General features: G+C 43.8%; 1 protein-coding gene across 1 annotated transcript; it reads left to right on the plus strand.

Moving 5' to 3' along the window:
* The first annotated feature begins 17,071 nt into the window (after positions 1–17,071).
* LOC140577656 (uncharacterized) lies at positions 17,072–25,205 on the plus strand. Its single transcript, XM_072697632.1, has 4 exons — positions 17,072–17,259; positions 17,448–17,635; positions 23,630–23,896; positions 24,740–25,205. The coding sequence occupies exons 1-4, from the start codon at positions 17,072–17,074 to the stop codon at positions 25,054–25,056; spliced, it is 960 nt and encodes a 319-aa protein (XP_072553733.1). The 3' UTR covers positions 25,057–25,205.
* Positions 25,206–25,778: the final 573 nt, after the last annotated feature.

Consider the following 25,778-nt stretch of genomic DNA (forward strand, 5'->3'; position numbering starts at 1 on the left):
AAAGAACACAAAAAAACCAAAAGGACCATGAGGGAAAAAAAAAAAAAACAGGTAAATGACAAAAACAAAGGCAGAGAGCAACACAGAAACGCCCATACCAGTACAGCAGTGAGCACAGGGCAACAACTGCAATAAACACAGTGACTAACTAAGAAACAGAATATGGGCAGGCACTTAAATACATTGATAAGAAGAACTACATGAGGGGCAGATGCAGACCAAAACAATTAACCAAACACTAGGGTTGGGAGCAAGACACAGATGAGGGTTATAACAAATACATAAGGGTTCAAACACTAGGAGAATCCAGGATAACAAGACTTTACAAAACTGGGGCACAGGCAGGAATAAAACAAAGGTACAAAACAAGGAACCGTGCCAAAATGCACAACATGAATAAAGCAAGAACCAAAAATTAGGAATAAAACACACAAACATGGTGAGGCTGGCCTCTCATTCAGCCTTGAACCCCTTAGCCTGTTGAGCTATGCATCAGATAAGGGAACAAGGAAACACTAAGAGCTAAGGACACGGGATGGTCAGCAACCCCTGCTAGCCAAACAGGGAAAAAACATACCATAGGGGTAGGACAGGGAGTGATCCTGACACCAGCATTGTTGAAGACTCCCACACGCAGACAGTGTTAATTTTGACAGCAAATTCTGATTTAGTCTTAGTCTTTGTAATAATACACCATTTAGTTTTAGTCCTATTTTAGTCATCTGAAATCTTTTAGTCTTAGTCTAGTTTAGTTGACTAAATATCATAAGAGTTTTAGTCTTAGTGTTGTAGTCAAGACCGCCTAAACCGAGACCAAGACATTGCCGAGACCGGAGGGTATCAAGACCAAGACACTGCCGAGACTTGAGGGTACCAAGACCAAGACCAACACACACTTAGGCGAGACCAAGACCAAGACTGGCCAAGACCAAGACCGAAAACAGACTAGGGCTAGAATCGACATCACATTACCCAGATCAACTGTAGAGAAAAAAGGCATTGCTGTAAAGTGTCATTACTCATTAAATCAAATTCATGTTATCTTTTCAATTATATTGTCCATATGTCCATATGTCTCTGTCAAGGATCCGGACGGTTCGGGCACGGGAGCGTGGCATGGCGCACAAAGAAAGGGCGGACGACCCACTTGCGGCTCCAGGAAAACAGAACAGGGTTTATTAAATAAAACAGAAATAAACTACAAAACCAAAACAGACCACGAGGGGTCAAAAACTAAATAACAAAAACCGGATACACATCTAACATAGACACGACGCGACGCAATGAACCAGCAGGGAACAGAACAAAGGCAGGAACTAATATACTACAAGGGGTAATGACTAACACAGGGCAGGTGAGACTGATTAACCAGGACTAGGGAAACAAGACAGGTGAAACCAATTAACTCAAAGAAACTAACAATCAGGGAAACTAAGAACTAACCAAGAATGCATATATCAACACTAGGGGAGTACATAGGAATAACACAGGCAGGGGAACAAGAAACAAAACCAAAACAGATTACTAAATCAGACACCAGGGTTTAACAAGCACAAAGGAAAAAACCAGGGAGCTAAATACAAAGACAGAGGAGGTGGGATTCGAACACAAGACAAGAGGGAACTCAGGACCGAGGGGCAAACAGACAGCACATGCTTAATACATTGAGCCACGAGACCAGACAGGAGACAGGGGAGAACAAGGACTGACGTGAAGGACGGAATGACCAGCACCACCTGCTGGTCAAACGGGGAAGGGGCACGGAAGGACCACAGTGGGGGGCTGACCCTGACAGTCTCTCATTTAAAATCTCCCAGATTTGTCATAGTTACGAGACCTGATGGAAAATAATATTCTCAGCAATCCTCTCCTATAACCATTTTATCAGACCTCGTCAAGGGAAAGAGATGGGATGTACCAGAAAGATGTTCATATTAAGTCTCTTATACCAGGGACAGAGGCCTCGGGTAAGCTATGAATACAGCTATGTAATGATCCTTTGCTTTGAATTGAAGAGAATGAGCCTCCAGATTGACTTGCACCTCCAAGACCGTGCTTTCTAATCAATGTAAAATACCTAATTTATTTGAATTATAACTATGCTATAGACTTCGCGGACATTTTCGGACATTTTTTTGCCGATGTATGTTTTTGAACGTTTTTGAAATGGATGCATCTGACTGGTTGCATTTGAATTGAGGCGCGTAATAAATAATGATACTGTTCTGTGAGGATGTGCAGTTTTCTCTTTTTTTCCCCATCCCATCGAGACCGCTATGTCCGAGACCAAGACAAGACCGAGACCAAATAGAGTCGAGACCAAGACAAGACCGAGACCACAAAAAATTGGTCTCGAGACTGGTCTCGAGACCAAGATCGGTCTCGAGAACTAAAACATTAGTTTTAGTCTAGTTTTAGTAGACCAAATATTAGATTTTTCTCCATAATTCACGTAACTGTAAGTATATTTCAATATATGGAAGCATATAGACATAAAAACATTTATTTTATTAAATGTCAAAAACATGAGTCTTTTTCACAAAAATAACCATAAGACCTGCTCTCCCTGAACAATATACATGCTCCCTGAAAAAAATATGCATTGTCCCTGAATTATATGAGACGCATAAGACATTCTTTCAAGATAAAGTACAGCATTATTGAAATAGATAACCAATGAGCTTACTGTCTTCTACAGTCTTTGCAAAATCAAAAGCATAAAGAAATCTAAAGTGCAATTCTCAAAAATAAAATAACTGGTTGTAATGCCACTGCACAAGGTATCTAAATACAAAAAATATAAATGTAAAATGTAAATGTCGCTTCAAGTTGGTGGTGTTTTTCCCAGCGATTTTTACTCCACATGGTTTACAGACGCTCTTGCTGTCCTTGTTGTCATATGTGAAGTTTGACCAGATGTAAATTCTTCATTTTCGTCCTAGACCAAGCTCTGACATTTCTGTCTGTCTGTCTGTTCATGAGACATACCGCTGCCCTCGGACCGCGTGCACAAAACGTTAGCGTGTTGCTAACGAGAAAAGTCAACTAAAATTAACCAAAGCTTTGTAACCAAGACTGTGCAACCAAGTGTAATGTATAACTAAATATAATGTATAACAAACGTCCTCATAACTTGAAAACCGCGGCTTTTGAAAATGTCTTTGCCAAGATCAACCTGCCCTCAAAAGATTTGCTCTGATTGGATTTCCCCACAAAAGGGTAGTTCTTATTGGATCTCTTCTCCATTCGTCCCGCCCCAACATTTTCCTCTCGTTTTTATTTGTTGACTAAAGTGTCAGTTAAATTTCGTCATCATATCTGACTTTTTATTTAGTTTTTATTTAGTTTTCGTCTGTAAAAAATGTTCGTTGACGAATATTTTTCGTCATAGTCTTCGTCAACTAAATTAACACTGCACGCAGACACACCCTTCACATTGTCTCTTTATCCCCCTCCCATCTGGCAGAATGAATAGGAGCATATGAGCATTTTTGCAAAAACTTCTTCCTCAAAGCCATTAGGATTCTGAACTCTTTACTGACCCAGTGCACAAAACTGCACCTTTTCTTAGCTCTGCATCACGTCTGTTGTATTAGTACGTCTGTTGTATTTATTCATTAGTTCACCTTTCAAATCAAGATTTGTACAATCTGTATCATATCTGTTATATTGTTTTGATACCCCTAGCTCCTCTGTGTGTTAGTATGTGTATATTCTCTATTATTTATATTTGTTAGTTATTCTCCTTTTCTCTTTCTCTCATGTGTTGCACTTGTCTTGTTTTCCAGTCTCTGCACTTTGTGTATATATGTTGGTCTGGGGAAAATTTCTACACACCAAAGGTATAGTGTCTAATCACATGACCTGGCAACCTGACCTAAATCCAGAAAAGATGGTTCTGGAGGAGTTTGACCAGAGAGTGAAGAAAAAGTGGTTAAGGAGTGCTCAGCATATATGTGGGAACTCCTTCAGAACTGCTGGAAAAGCATCATGAAACTGGCATAGAGGAGTAAGTAGGGTTAGCTGCTCCCAGAACAATTGGAGTTAAGGGCCTTACTCTAGGGTGGGATCACTCTACCAATCTAATCAAAACTGCCTTCCCCCCAAGAATTTATTTAGTTTGTCTTACAATTCCCCTCCTGGAGCTGACACCTTATCGTGGTGGAGGGGTTTGCGTGTTCCAGTGATCCCAGGAGCTAAGTTGTCCGGGGCTTTATGCCCCTGGTAGGGTCACCCAAGGCAAACAGGTCCTGGGTGAGGAACCAGACAAAGTGCGGCTCAAAAAACCCCTTATGAAGAAAAACATGATGGAAACACGTTTTCCCTTGCGGGTCACCGGGGCCCCCCCTGGAGCCAGGCCTGGGGGTGGGGCTCGATGGCAAGCACCTGGTGGCCAGGCCTATACCCATGGGGCCTGGTCGGGCACAGCCCGAACAAGGCACGTGGGTCCCCCCTCCAATGGGCTCACCACCCATAGGATGGGCCATAGGGGTCGGGTGCGTTGTGAGCTTGGCAGTGGCCAAAGGCGGGGACCTTGGCGGTCCGATCCTTGGCTGCAGAAGCTAGCTCTTAGGACATGGAATGTCACATCTCTGATGGGGAAGGAGCCTGAGCTGGTGCGCGAGGTTGTGAAGTTCCGGCTAGACATAGTCGGGCTCACCTCGACACACGGCTTGGGCTCTGGAACCATTCTCCTCGAATGGGGTTGGACCCTCTTCCACTCTGGAGTTGCCTGCGGGGAGAGGCGCCGAGCTGGGGTGGGCATACTTATTGCCCCCTGGCTGGGCGCCTGTACATTGTGGTTTACCGCAGTGGACGAGAGGGTAGCCTCCCTTCGCCTTCGGGTGGGGGGACGGGTTCTGACTGTTGTTTGCGCTTATGCACTGAGCGGCAGTTCAGAGTACCCACCCTTTTTGGAGTCCCTGGAAGGGGTGTTGGAGAGCACTCATTCTAGGGACTCTCTTGTTCTGCTGGGGGACTTCAATGCTCACGTGGGCAATGACAGTGAGACCTGGAGTGGCGTAATTAGGAGGAACGCCCCCCCCAATCTGAACCCGAGTGGTGTTCTGTTGTTGGACTTCTGTCTTCGTCACGGATTGTCCATAATGAACACCATGTTCAGGCATAAGGGTGTTCATATGTGCACTTGGCATCAGGACACCCTAGGCCGCAGTTCGATGATCGACTTTGTAGTCGTGTCACCGGACTTGCGGCCGCATGTCTTGGACACTCGGGTGAAGAGAGAGATGGAGCTGTCAACTGATCACTACCTAGTGGTGGGTTGGCTCCGCTCGTGGGGGAGGAAGCCGGCCAGGCCTGGCAGGCCCAAGCGTATAGTGCGGGTCTGCTGGGAACGTCTGGCGGAATCCCCTGTCAGGAGGAGTTTCTACTCCTACCTCCGGCAGAACTTCTCCCATGTCCCGGGGGACGCGGGGGGCATTGAGTCCGAATCGGCCATGTTCCGTGTCTCCATTGTGGAGGCGGCTGACCGGAGCTGTGGCCGTAAGGTGGTCGGTGCCTGTCGTGATGGCAATTTGCGAACCCGCTGGTGGACACCAGTGGTGCGGGATGCCGTCAAGCTTTTTAGCCTGTGGGACTCCAGCTGACAGGTACCGGCAGGCCAAGCGGGATGTAGCTTCGGCGGTCGCTGACGCAAAAACTTGGTGTTTGGTGAAGCCATGGAAAACGACTTCCGGACGGCTTTGAGGCGATTCTGGTCCACCATCCAGCGGCTCCAGGTGGGAAAGCGGTGCAACATCAACACTATTTATGGTGGGGAGGGGGTGCTGCTGACCTCAACCCGGGACGTTTTGGGTCGGTGGAAGGAGTACTTCAAAGACCTCAATCCCACCGACACGTCTTCCAATGTGGAAGCAGAGTATGGGGACTTGGGTGTGGACTCCCCTATCTCGGGGGCGGAGGTCACTGAGGTGGTTAAAAAGCTCCTCGGTGGCCGAGCCCCGGGGGTGGTTGAGATCCGCCCGGAGTTCCTTAAGGTTCTGGATGCTGTGGGGCTGTCCTGGTTGACACGCATCTGCAGCATCACATGGACATCGGGGGCAGTGCCTCTGGACTGGCAAACCGGGGTGGTGGTCCCCCTTTTCAAGAAGGGGGACCAGAGGGTGTGCTCCAACTATAGTGGGATCACACTCCTCAGCCTCCCTGGTAAGGTCTATTCGGTGGTTCTGGAGAAGAGGGTCCGCTGGATTGTCGAACCACGGATTCAGGAGGAGCAGTGTGGTTTTCTTCCCGGCCATGGAACAGTGGACCATCTCTATACTCTCCGCAGGGTTCTGGAGGGTTCATGGGAGATTGCCCAACCAGTCTACATGTGTTTTGTGGACTTGGAGAAGGCATTCGACCGTATCCCTCGGGGAGTCCTGTGGGAGGTGCTCCGGGAGTATGGGGTGCCGGGCTTCCTTTTAAGGGCTGTTTGGTCCCTGTATGACTGGTGCCAGAGTCTGGTCCGCATGGGCGGCAATAAGTTGGACTTGTTTCCGGTGAGGGTTGGACTCCGTCAGGGCTGCCCTTTGTCACCGATTCTGTTCATAGTTTTTATGGACAGAATTTCTAGGCGCAGCCAGGGCGTTGAGGGTGTCCGGTTTAGTGACCTCAAGATTAGGTCTCTGCTTTTTGCAGATGATGTGGTCCTGTTGGTCATTCGGACCATGACCTTCAGCTCTCGCTGGGACAGTTCGCAGCAGAGTGTGAAGTGGCTGGGATGAGAATCAGCACCTCCAAATCCGAGACCATGGTCCTTAGCCGGAAAAGGGTAGAATGCTCTCTCCAGGTCGGGGATGGGGGGACGATGGAGTGGGAGATCGACAGGCAGATCGGTGCGGCGTCCACAGTAATGTGGGCGCTGCATCGGTCTGTCATGGTAAAGAAGGAGCTGAGCCAAAAGGCGAAGCTCTCAATTTACTAGTCGATCTACATTCCTACCCTCACCTATGGTCATGAGCTGTGGGTAGTGACCGAAATAACGAGATTGCGAGTGTAAGCGGCCGAAATGAGTTTCCTCCACAGGGTGGCTGGGCTCTCCCTTAGAGATAGGGTAAGGAGCTTGGTCATTCGGGAGGGACTCAGAGTAGAGCCGCTGCTCCTCCGCATTGAGAGGAGTCAGATGAGGTGGCTCGGGCATCTGATTAGGATGCCACCTGGATGCCTCCCTGGTGAGGTGTTCCGGGCATGTCCCACTGTGAGGAGGCCCCAGGGAAGACCCAGGACACGCTGGAGGGACTATATCTCTCGGCTGGCCTGGGAACACCTCGGGATTTCCCCAGAGGAGCTGGATGAAGTGGCCGGGGAGAGGGAAGTCTGGGTTTCCCTGCTGAGACTGCTGCCCCCGTGACCCGACCTCGGATAAGTGGGAGATAATGGATGGATGGATGGATGTTTTACAATTTTTTGGTCTGTTCATAAGTACATATATGTTATTTTATAGTTTTGATGTCTTTATAACTATTCCACAGTGGTGTAATGTAACAAAGTATTTGTACTTCGTTACTGTACTTAAGTACATTTTTACGTATCTGTACTTTACTTAAGTAAAAATAATAATGCATACTTTTTATTTTACTCCATTACATTTTGCGGCAATTATCTGTACTTTCTACTCCACTACATTTCTACAATTTATGCCGTTAGTCGTTACATTTTATGAACACAATTTCCTCAAAGTCTTGCATGAAAAAATAGCCTACTGCGTTCTGGCGTTGTTTGCCATTTCCTACCAATCAGGTGACTTAATTAGTTCCAATGATGGCAGAGCGCGCGTCAATTAGCAGCACGAGCTGGTAGACTGGCTTGATTTCAAGAAGACGAGACATTCAACATGGCGCCACCCCACCACTAGTGTTTGGTTACTGTTGTGTTTCCCTTTTACTGCTCTTAACAGATGTGTTGAATAGTTTTGCAAGTACATAAATGACTTAAAGATATATCATGTCCTGATTGGTTTATCTTAATGGTATATTAGTGGGTAATACCTAGTAGATAACTTGTCATCCACATAATTCTAAGTTAGGGTACACACAGTATTGCAGAGTGCACGCACAATAAGCACACCAAACTTTCCCATACACATATACTGTATACTGTAGTTGCTTGTAATTATTACGAGCAATGACATTGGTAGGGGCGTAAGTCAGTATATCTACTATTCTTTTACAAAATGGCACACCCCAGACGTTGAGACAAACCATTGTGAATACTTTTACTTAAAAAAATACTTTAAAGTAAATTTAAAAGTAAGTACTTTCACTTAAGTAAGATTGTTGATGTAGGACTTCTACTTTTACTTGAGTACATATTTTGCGGGATACTTGTACTTTTACTTAAGTACTAAGCTTCAGTACTTCCTCCACCACTGCTATTCCACAATGTAGAAAATAGTCCAAATAAATCTTTCTATGTGTAGGTGTAACAAAACATATGACTGGTATGACAATAAAGACCCACTTGACTTGAAATGCGTTTTCCGAATATAAAAAGTACCTACAATATACACATTCAAGATAAATAGAATTATAGAAGAGATTCAATATAATTATATAAATAGAATCATAGAAGAGATTCAAGAAACAATATTATTAATCAAACTAAACGTATCTAATCCATAATAGCAAAATCCATAATAGCAAAAACCAGCTAACCTGGGTTTAATATAACCAGAAGAGCAGTATGAAATATAGTGCATCTTTATACACTTATTAATTAGCCAAGAGCCAATTTGTTACATCTTGTCCACCTGACCTTCCTGTCTCCTCCCTCACATGGCCCTAACAAACCATGGCTGATGCTTGTTGTCTTCCCTGTACCAGTCCTCCCATTGTGAACTGTCGTGTTCCCTTTTGTTTTCCAGTCCCTGTTCAGTTCTTGTTTTCAATAAAAATCCCCCTTTTTTCACCCAAACACTCACCTTTTGGTCCTTCATCCCACAGTTAACAACAGAATGACCGGACTCTGAAATGACCCGAAAGAGCTGTATGTGACATACTGCTCTACGGGCTCAATCTACCTTGATTCTTCAAACAAAAGAACCTTGGAAGAAGCTAAGAAGATTGGGGACTTCTTTACCCAGTTCCTTGCCCAGCCTGGCTCAGAGGTACACTGGCTGGGATTCCAAATCATGGACAATATTGGACAAGCTAGGGGACCTCCTGCCCAAGCTGCTGTCCCTGGAATCTGACCCTGAGGAGGCGGCCACAATGTGGCCATTCACTACAGCTCCACCCACTGGCTCTCTGCATTTTGCTGCAGATTCACCCGCTGTCTCCCTGTAGCTCAGCAGAGCTCCACCTGCCATTTTCAACTGCAGAAGGAGGAAGCTAGCTGTACCTGTGGCTGTCACCCCACCTAACCCAGTGCCTCCATAGCCCTGCCCAGGTTAGGCTGCCACCGAACCTCCAGAGCCCAGCCCAGGTGAGGCCACCCCCCCACCTCCAGAGCCCGGCCTAGGAGATGCTGCCACTGTGCTCCAGACTCCAGGACCCGAGGGGCCATTCCGCCCAAACCTGACAAAGGTGAGACCACTCTTCTGGTCAGGATATGATTCTGGGCTGCTTAGCTTGCTCTGCTTTTTCTGCTGTCCGGTAAGGAACACCAGTGGTTACTCCAGGTGCCCTGGCTGTGACCTGCTCGCCTCCAGGAGTCCTGGCAATGCCCTGCTTACCTCCTGCTATCTCGTCAGCTCCTGTCTCACCTTCTTGTATCGCAAACTAGGAAGCGTTTGGTTCATGATTTCTAAATTACGGTGTGACCACAAATGCGATACAGCAGCAACTACGTGGGATTACCTGGACCAGAAGTCAGTCACTAGAGCAAAAGACATCAAAAAATAATACTACAAGAACTGCTGAAATGCAGAGATCAAGGAAAAGGTAAGTGAATTGTTCTGTTTGGTTTGTGTCTTTGAATAAATTGTAACCCTTTGAAATTAAAATAATAGAAAGCTAACAAAACCCAGATAGGGAACAATAATCAACAATAGTTCAAAACAATAATATATATATATATATATATCAGAGTTCAAACAAAGTTGTATCAAAATCAGTCTCCAAAGCTCACATCAATCTCTGAAATTCACCCTTAATTCTCAGTTCCAGTATCAGTCTCTCATTTTCAAGTTCAGAAAACAGTCTTCAATCAGAGTCTTAATTCCAATTGTCCATGAGCAGTAATGCTCATCGATGGGAGAAATAGTTCAGTCCGTGAGAGGAAAAAAAAACTTTTAGTATCCAGGGAAGTCCAGATGAACTTATAATGTGAATGTGTGCAATTCTGTCCTACCCGATTGAAAAAATGACTCTTTACTCTGTTTCCAGGTACGAAGTATTTGGATGGCTCGCCAGTCCAAACCAGGAACAGGAATCCACGGCCCGGACAAGATTCAGAATCACAGCAGCGGTTCCCCAAACACTCAAAGAGAGAGGAAAACAAAACGAGAAACGGAGAAAAAAAAAAAAACGGCCTTGCAAAAACAAAACCAACAACAATCATTAGTGACTTGTTCAAATAAACCATTTTAAATAACTAAAATGTCTGTTCCAATTAATTGCATACACGCAACACATACATGCTAGTCGCCATGTGCTTAATTAACACACTGCAGTCTAAACGCATCGTTAGCAAAGCTAGCAACACAGGGTCCACATTTTACACGAGACAATATTACGTCTTCTCAAATATAATATTCTTCAACAACTTGAAACGTAACTATCCACTCTCACAGAGCATATTAAAATACAAATAAAGCATTTCAGACACTTTTACATTACTCTCTTACAATGGGTGAGGGTAAAATGCGGATTCCGCCGGACGTAAACATAAAAGAAATTCGAGGAGCTCAGCATTGCGGTGCAACTGCGCAGTCAGTACAATACGGATGTCCGAAATCGTATTGTTCTTAACTCTTTCACTGTCGCCGCCTAGTGGTTCGGACACATACGTCCGAATTTTCAATAACAAAAAAAAATGACGTTCAATAAAAGAAACAAATGTATCAAATCAACCAAAAACGGCTTGTTACACTACAAAAAACCTTTCAGATAATATCTGTAGAAAGTTGCGCAATTTTTGTGCCATGGTTTTTTTGTAACAAGTAAAAATAAAATGACCATGGTAGCCATCTTTAAACGGGTCGAGTGTCAGGAAGTAAAATATAAGTGTTAATAAAATGAAAACTAAGCACTTCAAACTATTTCTTTCACGGCCAATACTTCATAAACCGTCACAGTATTAAGACAAAACACGCATTTTTCCATAAATATGACTGTAATGCTCTCAAATAGCTTGCTCACTCATCGCGGAAAAATGTCAGTCGGCATTCTGTACATTCGTGCAATGTTTTTTATCTTCGGAGTTTTAGAAGAAAACCAATGAATAAAATGACAAAGTTACCCTCGTTTGAAAGCTTGATCTCTTATGTACATATGTACATAAATCAATCACTGTAATCCTTCATTGTCAAGTATTTTTTCAGATATATGCTCTGCTTCCCTGCTAGCACATTATTTTTTACGCACTGAACCTTTGCCCATGGTTATGTTTCACCATAATAAACTTTTTACATGAACATCAAATTACAGTGTCATTTGCTTCATCCAATAGAGGTGTGTCTAAGGTTTGCAAAATGGTATGGGATGTGCTGATTGTGCATTGTTTTTCGCGCTGGGGACATGAATGCGCAACTTATTATCTGCAGGTGCAGTATTTGTGGGAGTGTCTCGAGTACGCATTGCGCACGTAGTCTCCGTGAGTTTACCCAGTTATTCTCGGACAACAACTTTTTTGACTGTAGAAAAATGGCTCGGATGACTTTCACTGTTGAGAAAGCACAGAAGATGATTTTGAAGAGTGGTTCGGGGGAAGAAAGTGTCGCTTTTATCCATTGATTCGATGGAGGAGGACGCTTTTTTGCGCGGAGAGGATGCAACGCTCGACATAAGTACATTTATTTACAGTTTACATTTTACTCTTTTATTCTATAGATTTTTATAATTCCGTGATTCAGCAAATTACAATTAACATTTGCTTTGGTAACACTTGTATTGTGGTACATTGGGAAAAGTTCCGCATCGCCTTTGTCAAGCTTTGAAGTGTGCAAAGTAATGCAGCGCTTTTGGCTTTCACTTGGGCAAAGTTACGCGGGGCTTTGTTTGGGCAAAGTTATGCGGGGCACTTGTCGGCCTTGTTTGAGCAAAGTTATGTACAGTACTTGTCGGTTTTGTTTGGGCAACATTATGTACGGTACTTGTCGGCTTTGTTTGGGCAAAGTTATGCGGGGCACTTGTCGGCTTTGTTTGGGCAAAGTTATGCGGGGCACTTGTCGGGCTTTGTTTGGGCACAGTTATGCGGGGCACTTGTCGGGCTTTGTTTGGGCACAGTTATGCGGGGCACTTGTCGGGCTTTGTTTGGGCACAGTTATGCAGGGTTAGGGTTAGAAACAAAATGTTTCTTATGACCCATAAGTGGTAATGCATTTAGAAAGAAAGACGCTATCCCAAAACACTGCTAGTTACACTGCAGCCATTTTGGATAGGTTTTGGATAGGTTTGGCACAAGTCGTGTGAATAAAATATAGATTTTCCTACAAATGTGTGGTGATTTTGTGTGACAAAATGTTACTTATGACCCATAAGTGGTAATGCATTTAGAAAGAAAGACGCTACCCCAAAAAACACTGCTAGTTACACTGTGGCCAGTTTGGATAGGTTTAGATAAGTTTGGCACAAGTCGTGTGAATAAAATATAGATTTTCCTACAAATGTGTGGTGATGATGTGTGACAAATTGTTACTTATGACCTATACAGTAAGTGGTAATGCATTTAGAAAGAAAGTTGCTACCACAAAAAACACTGCTAGTTACACTATTGCCATTTTGGATAAGTTTCAGATTAGTTTAGGTTAGGTTTTGGATAGGAAAGGCTCCCAGTTGCACCATTTGCTCTTTCCTCCGTAAAACCTGTTGGGCTGCATCAAATGATATTAAATTGGGCACACATGTAGAAAACAAGTTTGGGAACCAGATTTTTAAAATTGGACCTATTCCATCGTGTAGTTTTTGAAATATTTACAAAAATCCAAGACATAAAGACAGATTTTGTATTTTTCCAGCTGTTTTTGTTATATTCGCATTTCCATAAATTATACACAGGTTATTCATTTCGTTATTGAACTTCCTACAATCAATTGTAAAGGGGTCAACTTTGATTTTAGGTATCAGGCATGTGTCTGTGACTTTTATATCTGAAGTTATAAGGTAATTATTCCAAAGAGGGAAGAAATGCCCCCCCATGCAAGGGGCCCCTGGTGCACTCCATAGGGTTAATGTTAACATTAATTTCATTGTTAATTTGTTAAACATGTGAAAATGTTCTATATGTTATCTGTTGAGCGTTCTCTGGTCGAGGATAATCTGCATTTTTTCCCTCTCTTTTCCCGTCAGACAGATGTGGATGTCCATAGCTACCAACGTCACTGTTCATGGATGCCTGTTCCTGACGAATAAAATAAATCATAATAAATCAATAAATAAATATGTCTTTCACCAAACATGTTAGTATTTTATTGTCATTCTGTATTTCTGTAGATCTCACATCCAAGCACTATTGAACTGTTTTGGTGTTATCTGATTAAATTTTCTCATATAAGTACAGCTATACTGTACAGCTTGAAAGCACTCCTGTGAAATATCTACCTAGAAACGTGGTTGCCACTCTACAAACCATTTTATCAGAATTAATACAGAGATTAATACACTAAATAAATAAAAGAAAAGGGATATTGCAAAGCATCTGTTATATTGAAACATGGAAGTGCTACGTAGAAATCCTGTCCCGTGACATGTGATATATTACCGGAAAACTTGCAATTTGTACTATACGAAAGTGCATGGAAGTTCCCGGACAGGATTTCTAAATGTGCACTTCGCCCTGTACACTGTAACCATGTGGAAGCTGCCATCTATAATCTTAAACTAAAAGTCCACGGAAGTGGCACATAGAAATCCTGCGCTGGGACATGTGATATATTGCCGGAAAGCTCGCAATTTGTACTATACGAAAGTGCATGGAAGTACCCAGCGCAGGATTTCTAAATGTGCATTTCGCCCTGTACACTGTAACCATGTGGAAGCTGCCATCTATAATCTTAAACTAAAAGTCCACGGAAGTGGCACATAGAAATCCTGCCCTGGGACATGTGATATATTGCCGGAAAGCTCGCAATTTGTACTATACGGAAATGCATGGAAGTTCCCAGCGCAGGATTTCTAAATGTGCATTTCGCTCTGTACACTGTAACCATGTGAAAGCTGCTATCTATAATCTTAAACTAAAAGTCCACGGAAGTGGCACGTAGAAATCCTGTGCTGGGACATGTGATATATTGCCGGAAAGCTCGCAATTTGTACTATATGAAAGTGCATGGAAGTTCCCAGCGCAGGATTTCTAAATGTGCATTTCGCCCTGTACACTGTAACCATGTGAAAGCTGCTATCTAATCTTAAACTAAAAGTCCACGGAAGTGGCACGTAGAAGTGAGGCCCCAGCACATGTGATATATTGCCAGGAAGGTCGGAATTTGTACTTTTACGAAAATTCAAGATTGAAGATTCAAAAGGTTTATTCGTCACGTACACAGTTGTACACATACAACATGTAGTGGAATGTAACACTGGTCACTCTGAGCAGCTGTGCATGATAAAAGAGTAACAAAATATAGAAAAAATAATAAAAATAATAAAATAAAAAATATATGAAATGTTCAGCTGTACATAATCTATACATAAGTGATAGGTAAGAGGTATATAAGTGCAATGTGGAAGAGGCCTGAGGTATGTGCCAATGATTTGGACAGGGTGAAGCAGTACCTAGAGGCATTGAGTATTGTCCTGATTTAGGAGCATTATGACCTGGGGGAAAAAGCTCTTCCTTAACCTTTCCGTTCTGTGGTGCGTTTCCCAAAACCATAGTTCGAAGGAACGTTCGCAAACACTGTCCTTAAGTTGCGTATTTCAAACAACTCACAAGCTGTAGTTAGAAGCTTAGTCCCGGGTAAATACGTCAGCGATGGTGGAAAATGCATTCTAAGAAGGGTATACAGTCACCGTGTAAGTAAAAAATTGTATAATCTTTCATAACTAATAGGGAATAATTTAGCTCTACGATCACATATAATGTGAAGTTGTCTGAAAATGTTTGAAACGTAATTGTTGTGTGGGTCTCTGGTCATAAGTATGGTAACTGTCGGTAGTGAGCAATAGGGACACCTTGCTGGGTGATGCGGGAAGAATCCTCTGTCAGGGTCAGCCCCTGCTGTGGTCCTTCCGTGTCCCTTCCCCGTTTGACCAGCAGGTGTTGCTGGTCATCCCGTTCTCATGTTAGTCTTTGTTCTCCCTTGTTGCCTGTCTGGTCTTGTGGCTCTGTGTTGAGCATGTGGTTGTCTGTGTACCCTTCTGTCCTGAGTACCCTTCTGTCCTATGTTTGAATCCCACCTCCTGTTTTTGTATTTTGCTCCCTAGTGTTTCATTTGAGTTTCTTGTGTCTGATTTTGTATTTGGTTATTGGTTTTGTTCCTGGTGCCCTTGCTTGTGTCTTTACCTGTTCTGTAATTCCCCAGTGTTAGTTTGTTTCCTTGGTTAGTTCTTAGTTCCCCTGTTTTCAGTGTCTTTGAGTTAATTGGTTTCACCTGTGTCCTGTTTCCCTAGTCTTTGTTAATCAGCCTCACCTGCCCTGTGTTAGTCCCGTTACCCATTAGTATTTTAGTTCCTGCCTGTGTTCAGTTCCCCAGTGGTTCATTGTCTTTGTCTATGGTTGTTGTAGGTTGATGGTTTTTTTCAGTGTTCTGCGTGCATTCAGTTTTTGTTATTTAGTCTTGTATAATCCCCTTTCTGTTTTTGACCCCCTTGTGGTCTTTTTGGTTTAGTTGTGTTTTTAGTGTTTTCTGTTTTGTTTAATAAACCCTGTTTTTGTGTTCCTGGAGCCGCCAGTGGGTCGTCCACCCTTCTTTTTGTGCACCATGCCTCGTTCCCGTTCCCGAGCCACCCGGAATCATGACAGAATGAACCACTCTAAAGGACGATCCCCAGGCTCTGGGACACCTGCCCCCCCTGATGTTCTGGATGTCCAGGTTCGTATGGAGGAGCTCTGCTCACTTCAGGCCGTCTGGAAACGGCTATCCCAGACTCCAACGGTCCTCCAGTCACCGTGGCTGTGCCGTGCCCTGACAGAAGCCGGCAACCAACTTCTCCAGCTCTCTCCTGCATCTCCGGAGGAGGAGGTGCGAAGGCTGGAGAGAGTTTTCTGGCACCTGGTGGAGCTGGCAGGGTCGCCTGAGGTTCCTGACCCAGGTTCCAGTGGGGATGTCGCAGCCGCGATGCCCGAGCCCTGCCCAGGGGACGTCGCAGCTGCGATGCCCGAGCCCTGCCCAGGGGAAGCCGCAGCCGCTCTGCCCGAGCCCTGCCCAGGGGAAGCCACGGCCGCTTCCGCCGCTCTGCCCGAGCCCTGCCCAGGGGAAGCCACGGCCGCTTCCGCCGCTCTGCCCGAGCCCTGCCCAGGGGAAGCCACGGCCGCTTCCGCCGCTCTGCCCGAGCCCTGCCCAGGGGAAGCCACGGCCGCTTCCGCCGCTCTGCCCGAGCCCTGCCCAGGGGAAGCCACGGCCGCTTCCGCCGCTCAGCGCGAGCCCTGCCCAGGGGAAGCCACGGCCGCTTCCGCCGCTCTGCGCGAGCCCTGCCCAGGGGAAGCCACGGCCGCTTCCGCCGCTCAGCGCGAGCCCTGCCCAGGGGAAGCCACGGCTGCTTCCGCCGCTCAGCCCGAGCCCTGCCCAGGGGAAGCCATGGCCGCTTCCGCCGCTCTGCCTGTGCCCGGCCCACAGGGGGTCGCCGCCTCTGCTCTGTCTGCGCCCGACCCACAGGAGGTCGCCGCTTCTGCAATGCCCCGGCCGCCCGTGCCCGGCCTACAGGGGGCTGTCGTCTCTGCGACGCCCCGGCTGCCCGCGCCCGGTCCACAGGGGGCCGCTTTCGTCTCTGCTCTGCCTGCGCCCGGCCCACAGGGGGCCGCCGCCTCTGCGATGCCCCGGCCGCCCGCGCCCAGCCTACAGGGGGCTGCCGCCGCTGCGATGCCCCGGCCGTCCGCGCCCGGTCCACAGGGGGCCAGGCCTTTTGACTTTGCCCCTGCTTCTCCACCCAAGACCGTCCTGGCCCCAAGCCCCAAGATCCGGACGCCTACCTCCACCCAAGCGGACCTTTCCTGGCGCTGGTGGAGGTCCAGCAGAGGGCCAGGCCGGTTCTCTGTCTCCCGAAAGGGGAGACGGGGACACACTAGGTGGTCCAACCACCTAGACCCAGTCCCTTCCTTGTCACCCTCTGGTCCTAGTTCCCGTCCACTTCCTGCAGTCCCTTCCTCACCGTCACCCTCTGATCCCAGTTCCCGTCCTCCTCCTGCAGTCCCTTCCTCGCCGTCACCCTCCAGTTCCCATTCCGGTCCCGTGCCCTTCTCATCATCGCCCTCCAGTCCCAGTTCCTGTCCCAATCCTGCAGTCCCTTCCTCGTTGTTCCCCTCTGGTCCCCATCCTTCCTTATCGTCCTCCAGTCCCCATCCCGGTCTTGTGCCCTCCTCGTCGTTCCCCAGTCTTGTAGTGCCCTCCTCGTTGTTGCCCTCCGTTCCCAGTTCCCATCCTTGTCCTAGGGTCCCTTACTCATCATCCTCCAGTCCTTTGCTCCCTTCCTTGTCACCCTCCGGTTCCTTTTCCTGTCCTGCCGTCATTGCCTCATCGCCCTCCAGTACCCGTCCTTGTCCACGTCCCGCAGTCCCTTCCTCGTTGCCCTCCAGTCCCAGTTCCCGTCCTGCCATCGTCACCTCGTCATTGTCCTCTGGTTCCCGTCCTCATCCTGCAGTCCCTTCTTCCTCATCATCCTCCAGTCCTTCACTCCCTTCCTCGTCACCCTCCAGTTCCTGTTCTCGTCCTGCTATCCCTTCCACCTCGCCCTCCAATCGGCCACCAGGCCCACATCCTACCCAACCTTTCCCCTTTATGTTTCCTGGCCAGCTACCCCAACAAGTCCCATTTCTGCCCTTCCCTTTCAGTTCATCTGCCCCATTTCGGTCCCAGTCCCATGTCCCTGGTCCTTTCCCTCGTCCTGCTCCTTTTGTTCCTTTCCCTTCCGGTTCCCCTACACCATTTTGTTTTCTGCCTCGTGTCTCTGGTCCTGTTCCTCAGTGTCCGCGTCCGTTTGTTCCTGGTCCCCAAGTTCTGCCCCCTACTGTGATCCCTCGTCTAGTGTTCTTGTCCCAGCTCCTGGTGTCTGCCCTATCTGTTTTTGTTCCCCTCTTGTCCGAGTTCTTGATTTTGTCTGTCCAGTTCCTTGGTTTTTGTTAGTGGGTTCCCTGTCTTGTTCTACGTCCTAGTCCTGTCCGCCTGTTCTTTGTGGCCCTGGCAGTGCCCTTGCGCGCGCCCGGTGTTCGCGCGTTCGGTGGGGGGTACTGTCAGGGTCAGCCCCTGCTGTGGTCCTTCCGTGTCCCTTCCCCGTTTGACCAGCAGGTGTTGCTGGTCATCCCGTTCTCATGTTAGTCTTTGTTCTCCCTTGTTGCCTGTCTGGTCTTGTGGCTCTGTGTTGAGCATGTGGTTGTCTGTATACCCTTCTGTCCTGAGTACCCTTCTGTCCTATGTTTGAATCCCACCTCCTGTTTTTGTATTTTGCTCCCTAGTGTTTCATTTGAGTTTCTTGTGTCTGATTTTGTATTTGGTTATTGGTTTTGTTCCTGGTGCCCTTGCTTGTGTCTTTACCTGTTCTGTAATTCCCCAGTGTTAGTTTGTTTCCTTGGTTAGTTCTTAGTTCCCCTGTTTTCAGTGTCTTTGAGTTAATTGGTTTCACCTGTGTCCTGTTTCCCTAGTCTTTGTTAATCAGCCTCACCTGCCCTGTGTTAGTCCCGTTACCCATTAGTATTTTAGTTCCTGCCTGTGTTCAGTTCCCCAGTGGTTCATTGTCTTTGTCTATGGTTGTTGTAGGTTGATGGTTTTTTTCAGTGTTCTGCGTGCATTCAGTTTTTGTTATTTAGTCTTGTATAATCCCCTTTCTGTTTTTGACCCCTTGTGGTCTTTTTGGTTTAGTTGTGTTTTTAGTGTTTTCTGTTTTGTTTAATAAACCCTGTTTTTGTGTTCCTGGAGCCGCCAGTGGGTCGTCCACCCTTCTTTTTGTGCACCATGCCTCGTTCCCGTTCCCGAGCCACCCGGAATCATGACAATCCTCTGTGTGACCCATCTGTACGTTGATGTCAAACTTCAACTCACCAGTGGCACTTGCACTCTCATCTAGCACATATTGTATGTTCTAGTCACTCTTTGGCTTCTTCTCATGTTTAGAAACATGTGTGAACAGTTTTGAGTCATTGTGTTTAAATGATGACTACTGTATGGTGGCTGTGCTGAACTTCTGCAGCCTGTGTTTTCTATTTTGCATCAAAGTTCACCACAGTGCAAAATGTGTTTTGATGAATGGGAATGTGTTTAGAGTTTTGCTCAAATCTGCAAATTGTGTTTAAAGTTTCACCAAAAGAGCGATTGATTCAATAAATGAGTTTTGGCAATTGGAAGTTTTGTTCCAAGAATGAGGTTTAGTCTTTTAGCAATTCAGAAAAACTGTAACAGAAACATAAGGCAAGGTAAACTTTAACTTACCAAAGCTCTTTAGGGCAGTCAAACCAGATGTGTCCAGTTTATACAGATACTGCACAGTTAGGAGTAAAAGGCTGTTATGGGCAGGGTTAATCAATTGTACAGTTGTGCTTAAAATGGGGTATAAAATCCTTCAAATACTACAAAAGTTATGTAAGACAACTTTTGTTTTTTGTCTTGTAAACAAGTACACCTACTCTTACAGTTTTAGACTTAACAGGTTTTAAAGAATTTTGGGTAACACTTTATAATAACGTTCCTTTGTAAGGCATTTACAAGTGATTAGTTAATGATGAACCTACCATTTACAAAACATGACTGCATTCAAAAAGGAATGATAAATGTTAATATTTTTGTGTATGGTTTGTAGACTAAGTTATAAATCATTTACAAGTGATAAGATAATGATAAAATAATCATTTACAAATCATGACTATATGTTCACAGATTATTAAGTAATATGCTAATGATTTACAAACATGTCGTTATTTATCTTTAAAACAATAGCATATTACGAAATGATCAAACAAATCCTAAGCAAATTCTTATTTAGGTGCTATTTAATATGCTATTAATAACTTATAAATCATTGAAATGTCAACATTGTATACACAGAAAAGGTGTCAATTATGAAAAAATGATGATCAAACCATTAGTAAATGATATATGTATATAATTTATGTATGCTTTGGTAAAGTTGTAAGCTGGTCGGTTAAAAAGCACAAAAATGCAATTATGCTAAAGCTCTTTTTTTTAAGAATAATAAATTATTTGGAGTCAAGTGAATCAACGTGTAAATGACTTACAGTTAGGGGATTACAGTGAGTTGTGTTAAACCCTTTCTTTCATCAGCATAGTCTTGGAGAGTGTGGGATCTAGTGATAATGTGAACCAGTTTCACCTTCCACAGCGTTACAGCGTTAACATACTCCATGTGTCAAAGAACACATCTGTCTGCAGTCAGCCCTTAAATTGCAGCATACGTTTTACTCATCATTCGTAGATCTTTCTTACCTGTTTCAAATGATCTGTAGCTGTACACAAGGCATTTACAACACTTTCTGCATCCCCTAATCTAAAGTGTAAACTACTCATCATTTGTAAATGTTTTACTCATCATTCGTAGATCTTTCTTACCTGTTTCAAATGATCTGCAGCTGTACACAAGGCATTTACAACACTTTCTGCATCCCCTAATCTAAAGTGTAAACTACTCATCACTTGTAAATCTTTTACTCATCATTCGTAGATCTTTCTTACCTGTTTCAAATCACCTGTAGCTGTACACAAGGCATTTACAACACTTTCTGCATCCCCTAATCTAAAGTGTAAACTACTCATCACTTGTAAATGATTTACTCATCATTCGTAGATCTTTCTTACCTGTTTCAAATCATCTGTAGCTGTACACAAGGCATTTACAACACTTTCTGCATCCCCTAATCTAAAGTGTAAACTACTCATCACTTGTAAATGTTTTACTCATCATTCAAAGTAATTGCATTGACAACACTTTTTTTTTTTACTATGAAGTGTTCTAATTGGTTGTATTAGTTGTGACGTACGTGGCCAGTAGGAGCATGTGAACTAGCGGGAGAAATGGCAGCACCGATCAGTACCGAAAAACCTTCCACCCGTTATAGAAAACGGTTCAAACAGAATACAGATGAAACAACCGTCGAGCAAAGAGAAACAGATGAAGCGGGCAGTACTGTAGCAGCAGCACAGGTAAGTGTACATTTACCACACAGTGGTAACATTTCTGCTAGCTAACTGCAAGCAATGTAATGTTACTTAGCTAACGTTTTTTTTAGATGCACCAAAACTTTTTGATCAGTACAAGAAGCATTTAAAAATGTTATTTATTATTTACATGGTTTAAAATAGTGTTTTAAATGCCTTAAGTCTTAAAAAATACAATTCAATATGAGTAATGACTATTTCAATATTAGTCTAAATACTAGAACTCGTGGCCATAAGTGGAAATTAGCGGGAGAACATTTTAAAACAAATTTGAGGAAGCACTTCTTTACACAGCGTGTAGTCAGAGTATGGAATAGTCTTCCTGCTATTGTAGTGGAAGCTAAAACCATGGGTTCCTTTAAATCAGAGCTAGATAAGATTTTAACAACTCTGAGCTATTAGCTAAGTTCTCCCCAAACGAGCTTGATGGGCCGAATGGCCTCCTCTCGTTTGTAAATTTCTTATGTTCTTATGTTCTTATCATGTATTCAGGGGCAGATCTACCGGGGTGGCATAGGGTGGCAAATGCCACCCTAAAAGAAAGCCTTGCCACCCCTGCTGCCATCCCAGTTGGCAGCAACAAATTAAAAGAAAAATTACGGCCAATTTGACATTTACGAGCGTGAATCTCCAATGTCCGACTGCGCTGAATGCAGCACGAGATAACGCCGAGAGATGACGGTCGTAACCCCCCCCCCACCGCTACCTGCATCGGCCACCCACATCCCAATATCTCACTCCGAGGTTCTTGGAAAAGTTGAGAGCCCTGGTGATAACTATGATTAAATTCAGTATATAAACGTCTGCCATACGTTGCCACCCCTCAGAATTTCCTGCCCCCCTCTTGCCACCACATAAATATTTTTCTAGATCCGCCCCTGCATGTATTAAAATATTTAGGGTCAACATGACCCCACAGATTGAAGTCACTGCTAAAATTTAAACATAACGTGGGTTAGGTGATTTGAAAGTGTACACTTCTTTTGCATAATCACCTGATAGGTGAAAAATCAGGCCCAGAGCCTTGCCCTTATTTAATTTAATTTTTTTAAACCTGCTAATGATATTGAAATGATGTAAACCTGTTTCTACAATAATACTGTATGTACTGTTGCATGTAAAGCACAAAATATATCATAATATAAAATAGGCCCAGACAAAAAACCTTATTTATTTTAGACAGTATAGTTAACTTAATGGTTAATTTATACAAATTCACTAATACACATCCTGTTAACAACTTTCTGTATCATTTCAGGAGTGATACAATCCCCGACAGCTGTGCTGTTTGCAAAAAAATGTCGCACACAACTCAGTGAGGCAAAGAAAAAAGAAGACCTTCAATCAAAGAAAATTGCTGAGTTGACCGAAGAAAGAGACTCCCCACTAAAGCAGCTGTCAGAATGTAACTAATTTACAATTACATTCACAGTAACTAAACTTCTTGTTGATCAGCTATGGCAAACTACTAAAACATACTCTGAAACACATACATTTTTGCCTAACTTGGTGTGAAACTAAGTCAAACTCACTGGATAAGTACTGGGGCCTTAAAGACGTGATGAAATGTAAACAGGAACAGATATTTTCTTCTTTATGGTGACATCCGAATTAAATTAAATGTATACATGGAGTTCTCACAACAAGATCTATAACATACATTTACAAAACAGGTAGAATTCTCATTTACTCTAAGTCATTTGAATTTATTGTTAAAAAATGTGTTCATCATCTTTTACTTTGTTTGTATTCAAAATTAATGCAACCTCTTAATTTGTCCTTGAAAGTTATTGAATCTCATGGTCAAAAAATAATGGGATCTGTATGTTTGTGAGAGGGCACAAACAGTTTGACTTAAATAATTAGTCCACCTAAAAATACAAAATTCTCATAATTTGTAAGTCTAGATGTCTATTTGCACACTTTGGCCAAAAAATAAAAGAAAATGGAAAGTACATAAGACAAGTGGGCAAGTATGAAATACCAAAACCATGAGGTATTGGAACTGGCCCTAACTTACTTGGGTATAGCAATTCAGCAAAGGAAACTGACAGTAAACACAAGGATTTACATTTTACTACATTTTCACTATTAAAGTAACAAACGTTATCTCTGACAGTAGAAAAAATATTTATTCTGATGAGGTCATGACTGTATTTTGGTGTTACGTGTCTCAGTATTAAGCTCTCTGTATTTCTCCCTCTGCATTAGACAAGAAGAAAAGTAGTGCTGGGACAAATGTGTCAGCTGACCTCAATGACTCAGACTTTTCTAACTCATCAGAGTCATTAAAGCAAGCGGCATCTTACTCCTCTACATCATCTTCCTTGTCTTCTTCATCCTCCTCATCCTCCTCCTCATCTTCTGATTGTCAGAGAAAGAAAGTAAAAAAGCGCAACAAGTACAAGAAAAAGAAGACCCAGAAGGGGAAGAAGAAGAAAGAGAAGATAAGGAAGGAAAGAAACTTTTTAAAGAGAGGTAAGTGGTGTTGGATTTTATCGTCTTTAGCTGAGCAGTTGATGGACCTTTCTCACATTTCCGGGTTTAGTGTTTTCACGATTTTCAATCAAAGGAAAAAAATGACAGAGATATTGCATTAGCGTTAACTAGTTTTTTGTAACTTGATAAAAAGGTAATATAATACAAAGTATAGTCTTACAAATGTACATACGTTGTTTTTTTCAAAAATCAAAATATGAATAAATGTCAATGCGTTATGATGATGACCGTTAAAACGCGTCATCACAGTCTTGTGAAAAGGGTCCATTGGTGGCTGGATCAGCAATTAGAAGTTAGTGGAGAGAAGTCTTTACTGAAGCTGTCAGTGTAGATAACTTTTTCAGGAGTGATGTCATGTCTAGGACCTCCTTAAGGAGAGCCTGCAATACACAAGAAAAAGACAAAAATTGTAGTGTTCTTGTAATTATGGGACCCTTGGTTTATAGTACACTTCACTGATACAACTGGCTTGCAACTGGATTTGTCTCAGTGTTTATGGGTTGCTTGGGTTATACCTTTACAAGAAGATACAACTAGTTTGCATATCACATATTCTTTCAGGCTGTAAAATGTTCCAGTGTTAACCGTATCTTTTTTGATACACAGTATGTTGATCAAGAATAGTGTTGACATTAATTTTATTATTGATCTAGAGTATGGTTTAGTAAAATAGTCATTTCAGTGTAATATGTTACATAATGGAAGATTTACAAACATGATTAAATGTTACATTAACAAGAACAGTAGTAAAGAATTTTACAAGGTTATGGATATTTTCACAGCTTGGTTAATTATTTTTTTTTTGTTTGTTTGTTTTTGCAGCTGTGAATCCAAAGGATGTTGTAAAGAGATACAAAAAGGTCTTGCATCATTTCAGGCAAGGGAAGAACTTGAGGTGTTCTTACAAGGCGGTTGGAGTGGACAGGAACACAGTGGTTGCCAGTGTTGCAATTGCAGAACTTGCCATTGTGTCTCAAACGAAGTATGAAGAACTCCTACAAGGCTGCTCCAGAGGCCAGAAGCTGCAGACCTTTATCCAGAAGTGCTCAGATGTCTTAAGCAATGATCCCGCACTTTTGTCAGAGGTAGATCATATGAAAAAGAATGGAAAGCTTCTCCCCATAATGAAGAGAAAGTAAAAAGTCGGGTACTGTGCCAGTTTATGTTTTCATACTAGTTTAGGTTAAACAGTTGAGAGTTCAAAGATTGTTACCAAAGTTACCATTTGTCATGTAAAGTGCTCAATTGCTCAATTTTGCAAACCTGCTGGTTACAGGTTGTGTGGATATGTTTGGAGGGGCTGGGGGTTTGCAAAATTTGTTGTAAGTTGTTACATTCAATAGAAAATGTTATTTTGAACCTGCATGGTTGAAATAAATGTTATTCTGCCAGCACCCTTATGCATTATTTCCTCATACTTGTTGTTACGAACCCCAGTCTAGGGTTGGGGCGTAACAGAGGAAGGGAAAGGGGAATGGGGAATAAGGGAAACACAGGGTGTGGTGCACAAGGATACACACGTGGACAAAGAGGTATCTTTTTATGTTTTTTATATTTTTGATACACACGACAGACACAGAACAGCAAACCTGGTGCAAGAGCTTCAGGAGTGATAAAGGCCAAAATAATAAACAAAACCCCAACTACCGAACGAAACCCAAGTCTAACTGAACTACCAAAGAACACAGAAACAACACAGCCTATACCTAACTCCCTAACCAAATCAGTGGACACAAAGTATATCAAAACAAAACGGCAACCACTCCCTACGCACCGGATACATACACAAACACACATACAAGCCAAAGCGTAAAGTCCGAGGGGCGCGCGAAGTCGTAAACCAAAAACCGGGCGAAAGATC

This window comes from Paramormyrops kingsleyae, chromosome 1, assembly GCF_048594095.1.
Source record: "Paramormyrops kingsleyae isolate MSU_618 chromosome 1, PKINGS_0.4, whole genome shotgun sequence".
Taxonomy (NCBI): Eukaryota; Metazoa; Chordata; class Actinopteri; order Osteoglossiformes; family Mormyridae; genus Paramormyrops; species Paramormyrops kingsleyae.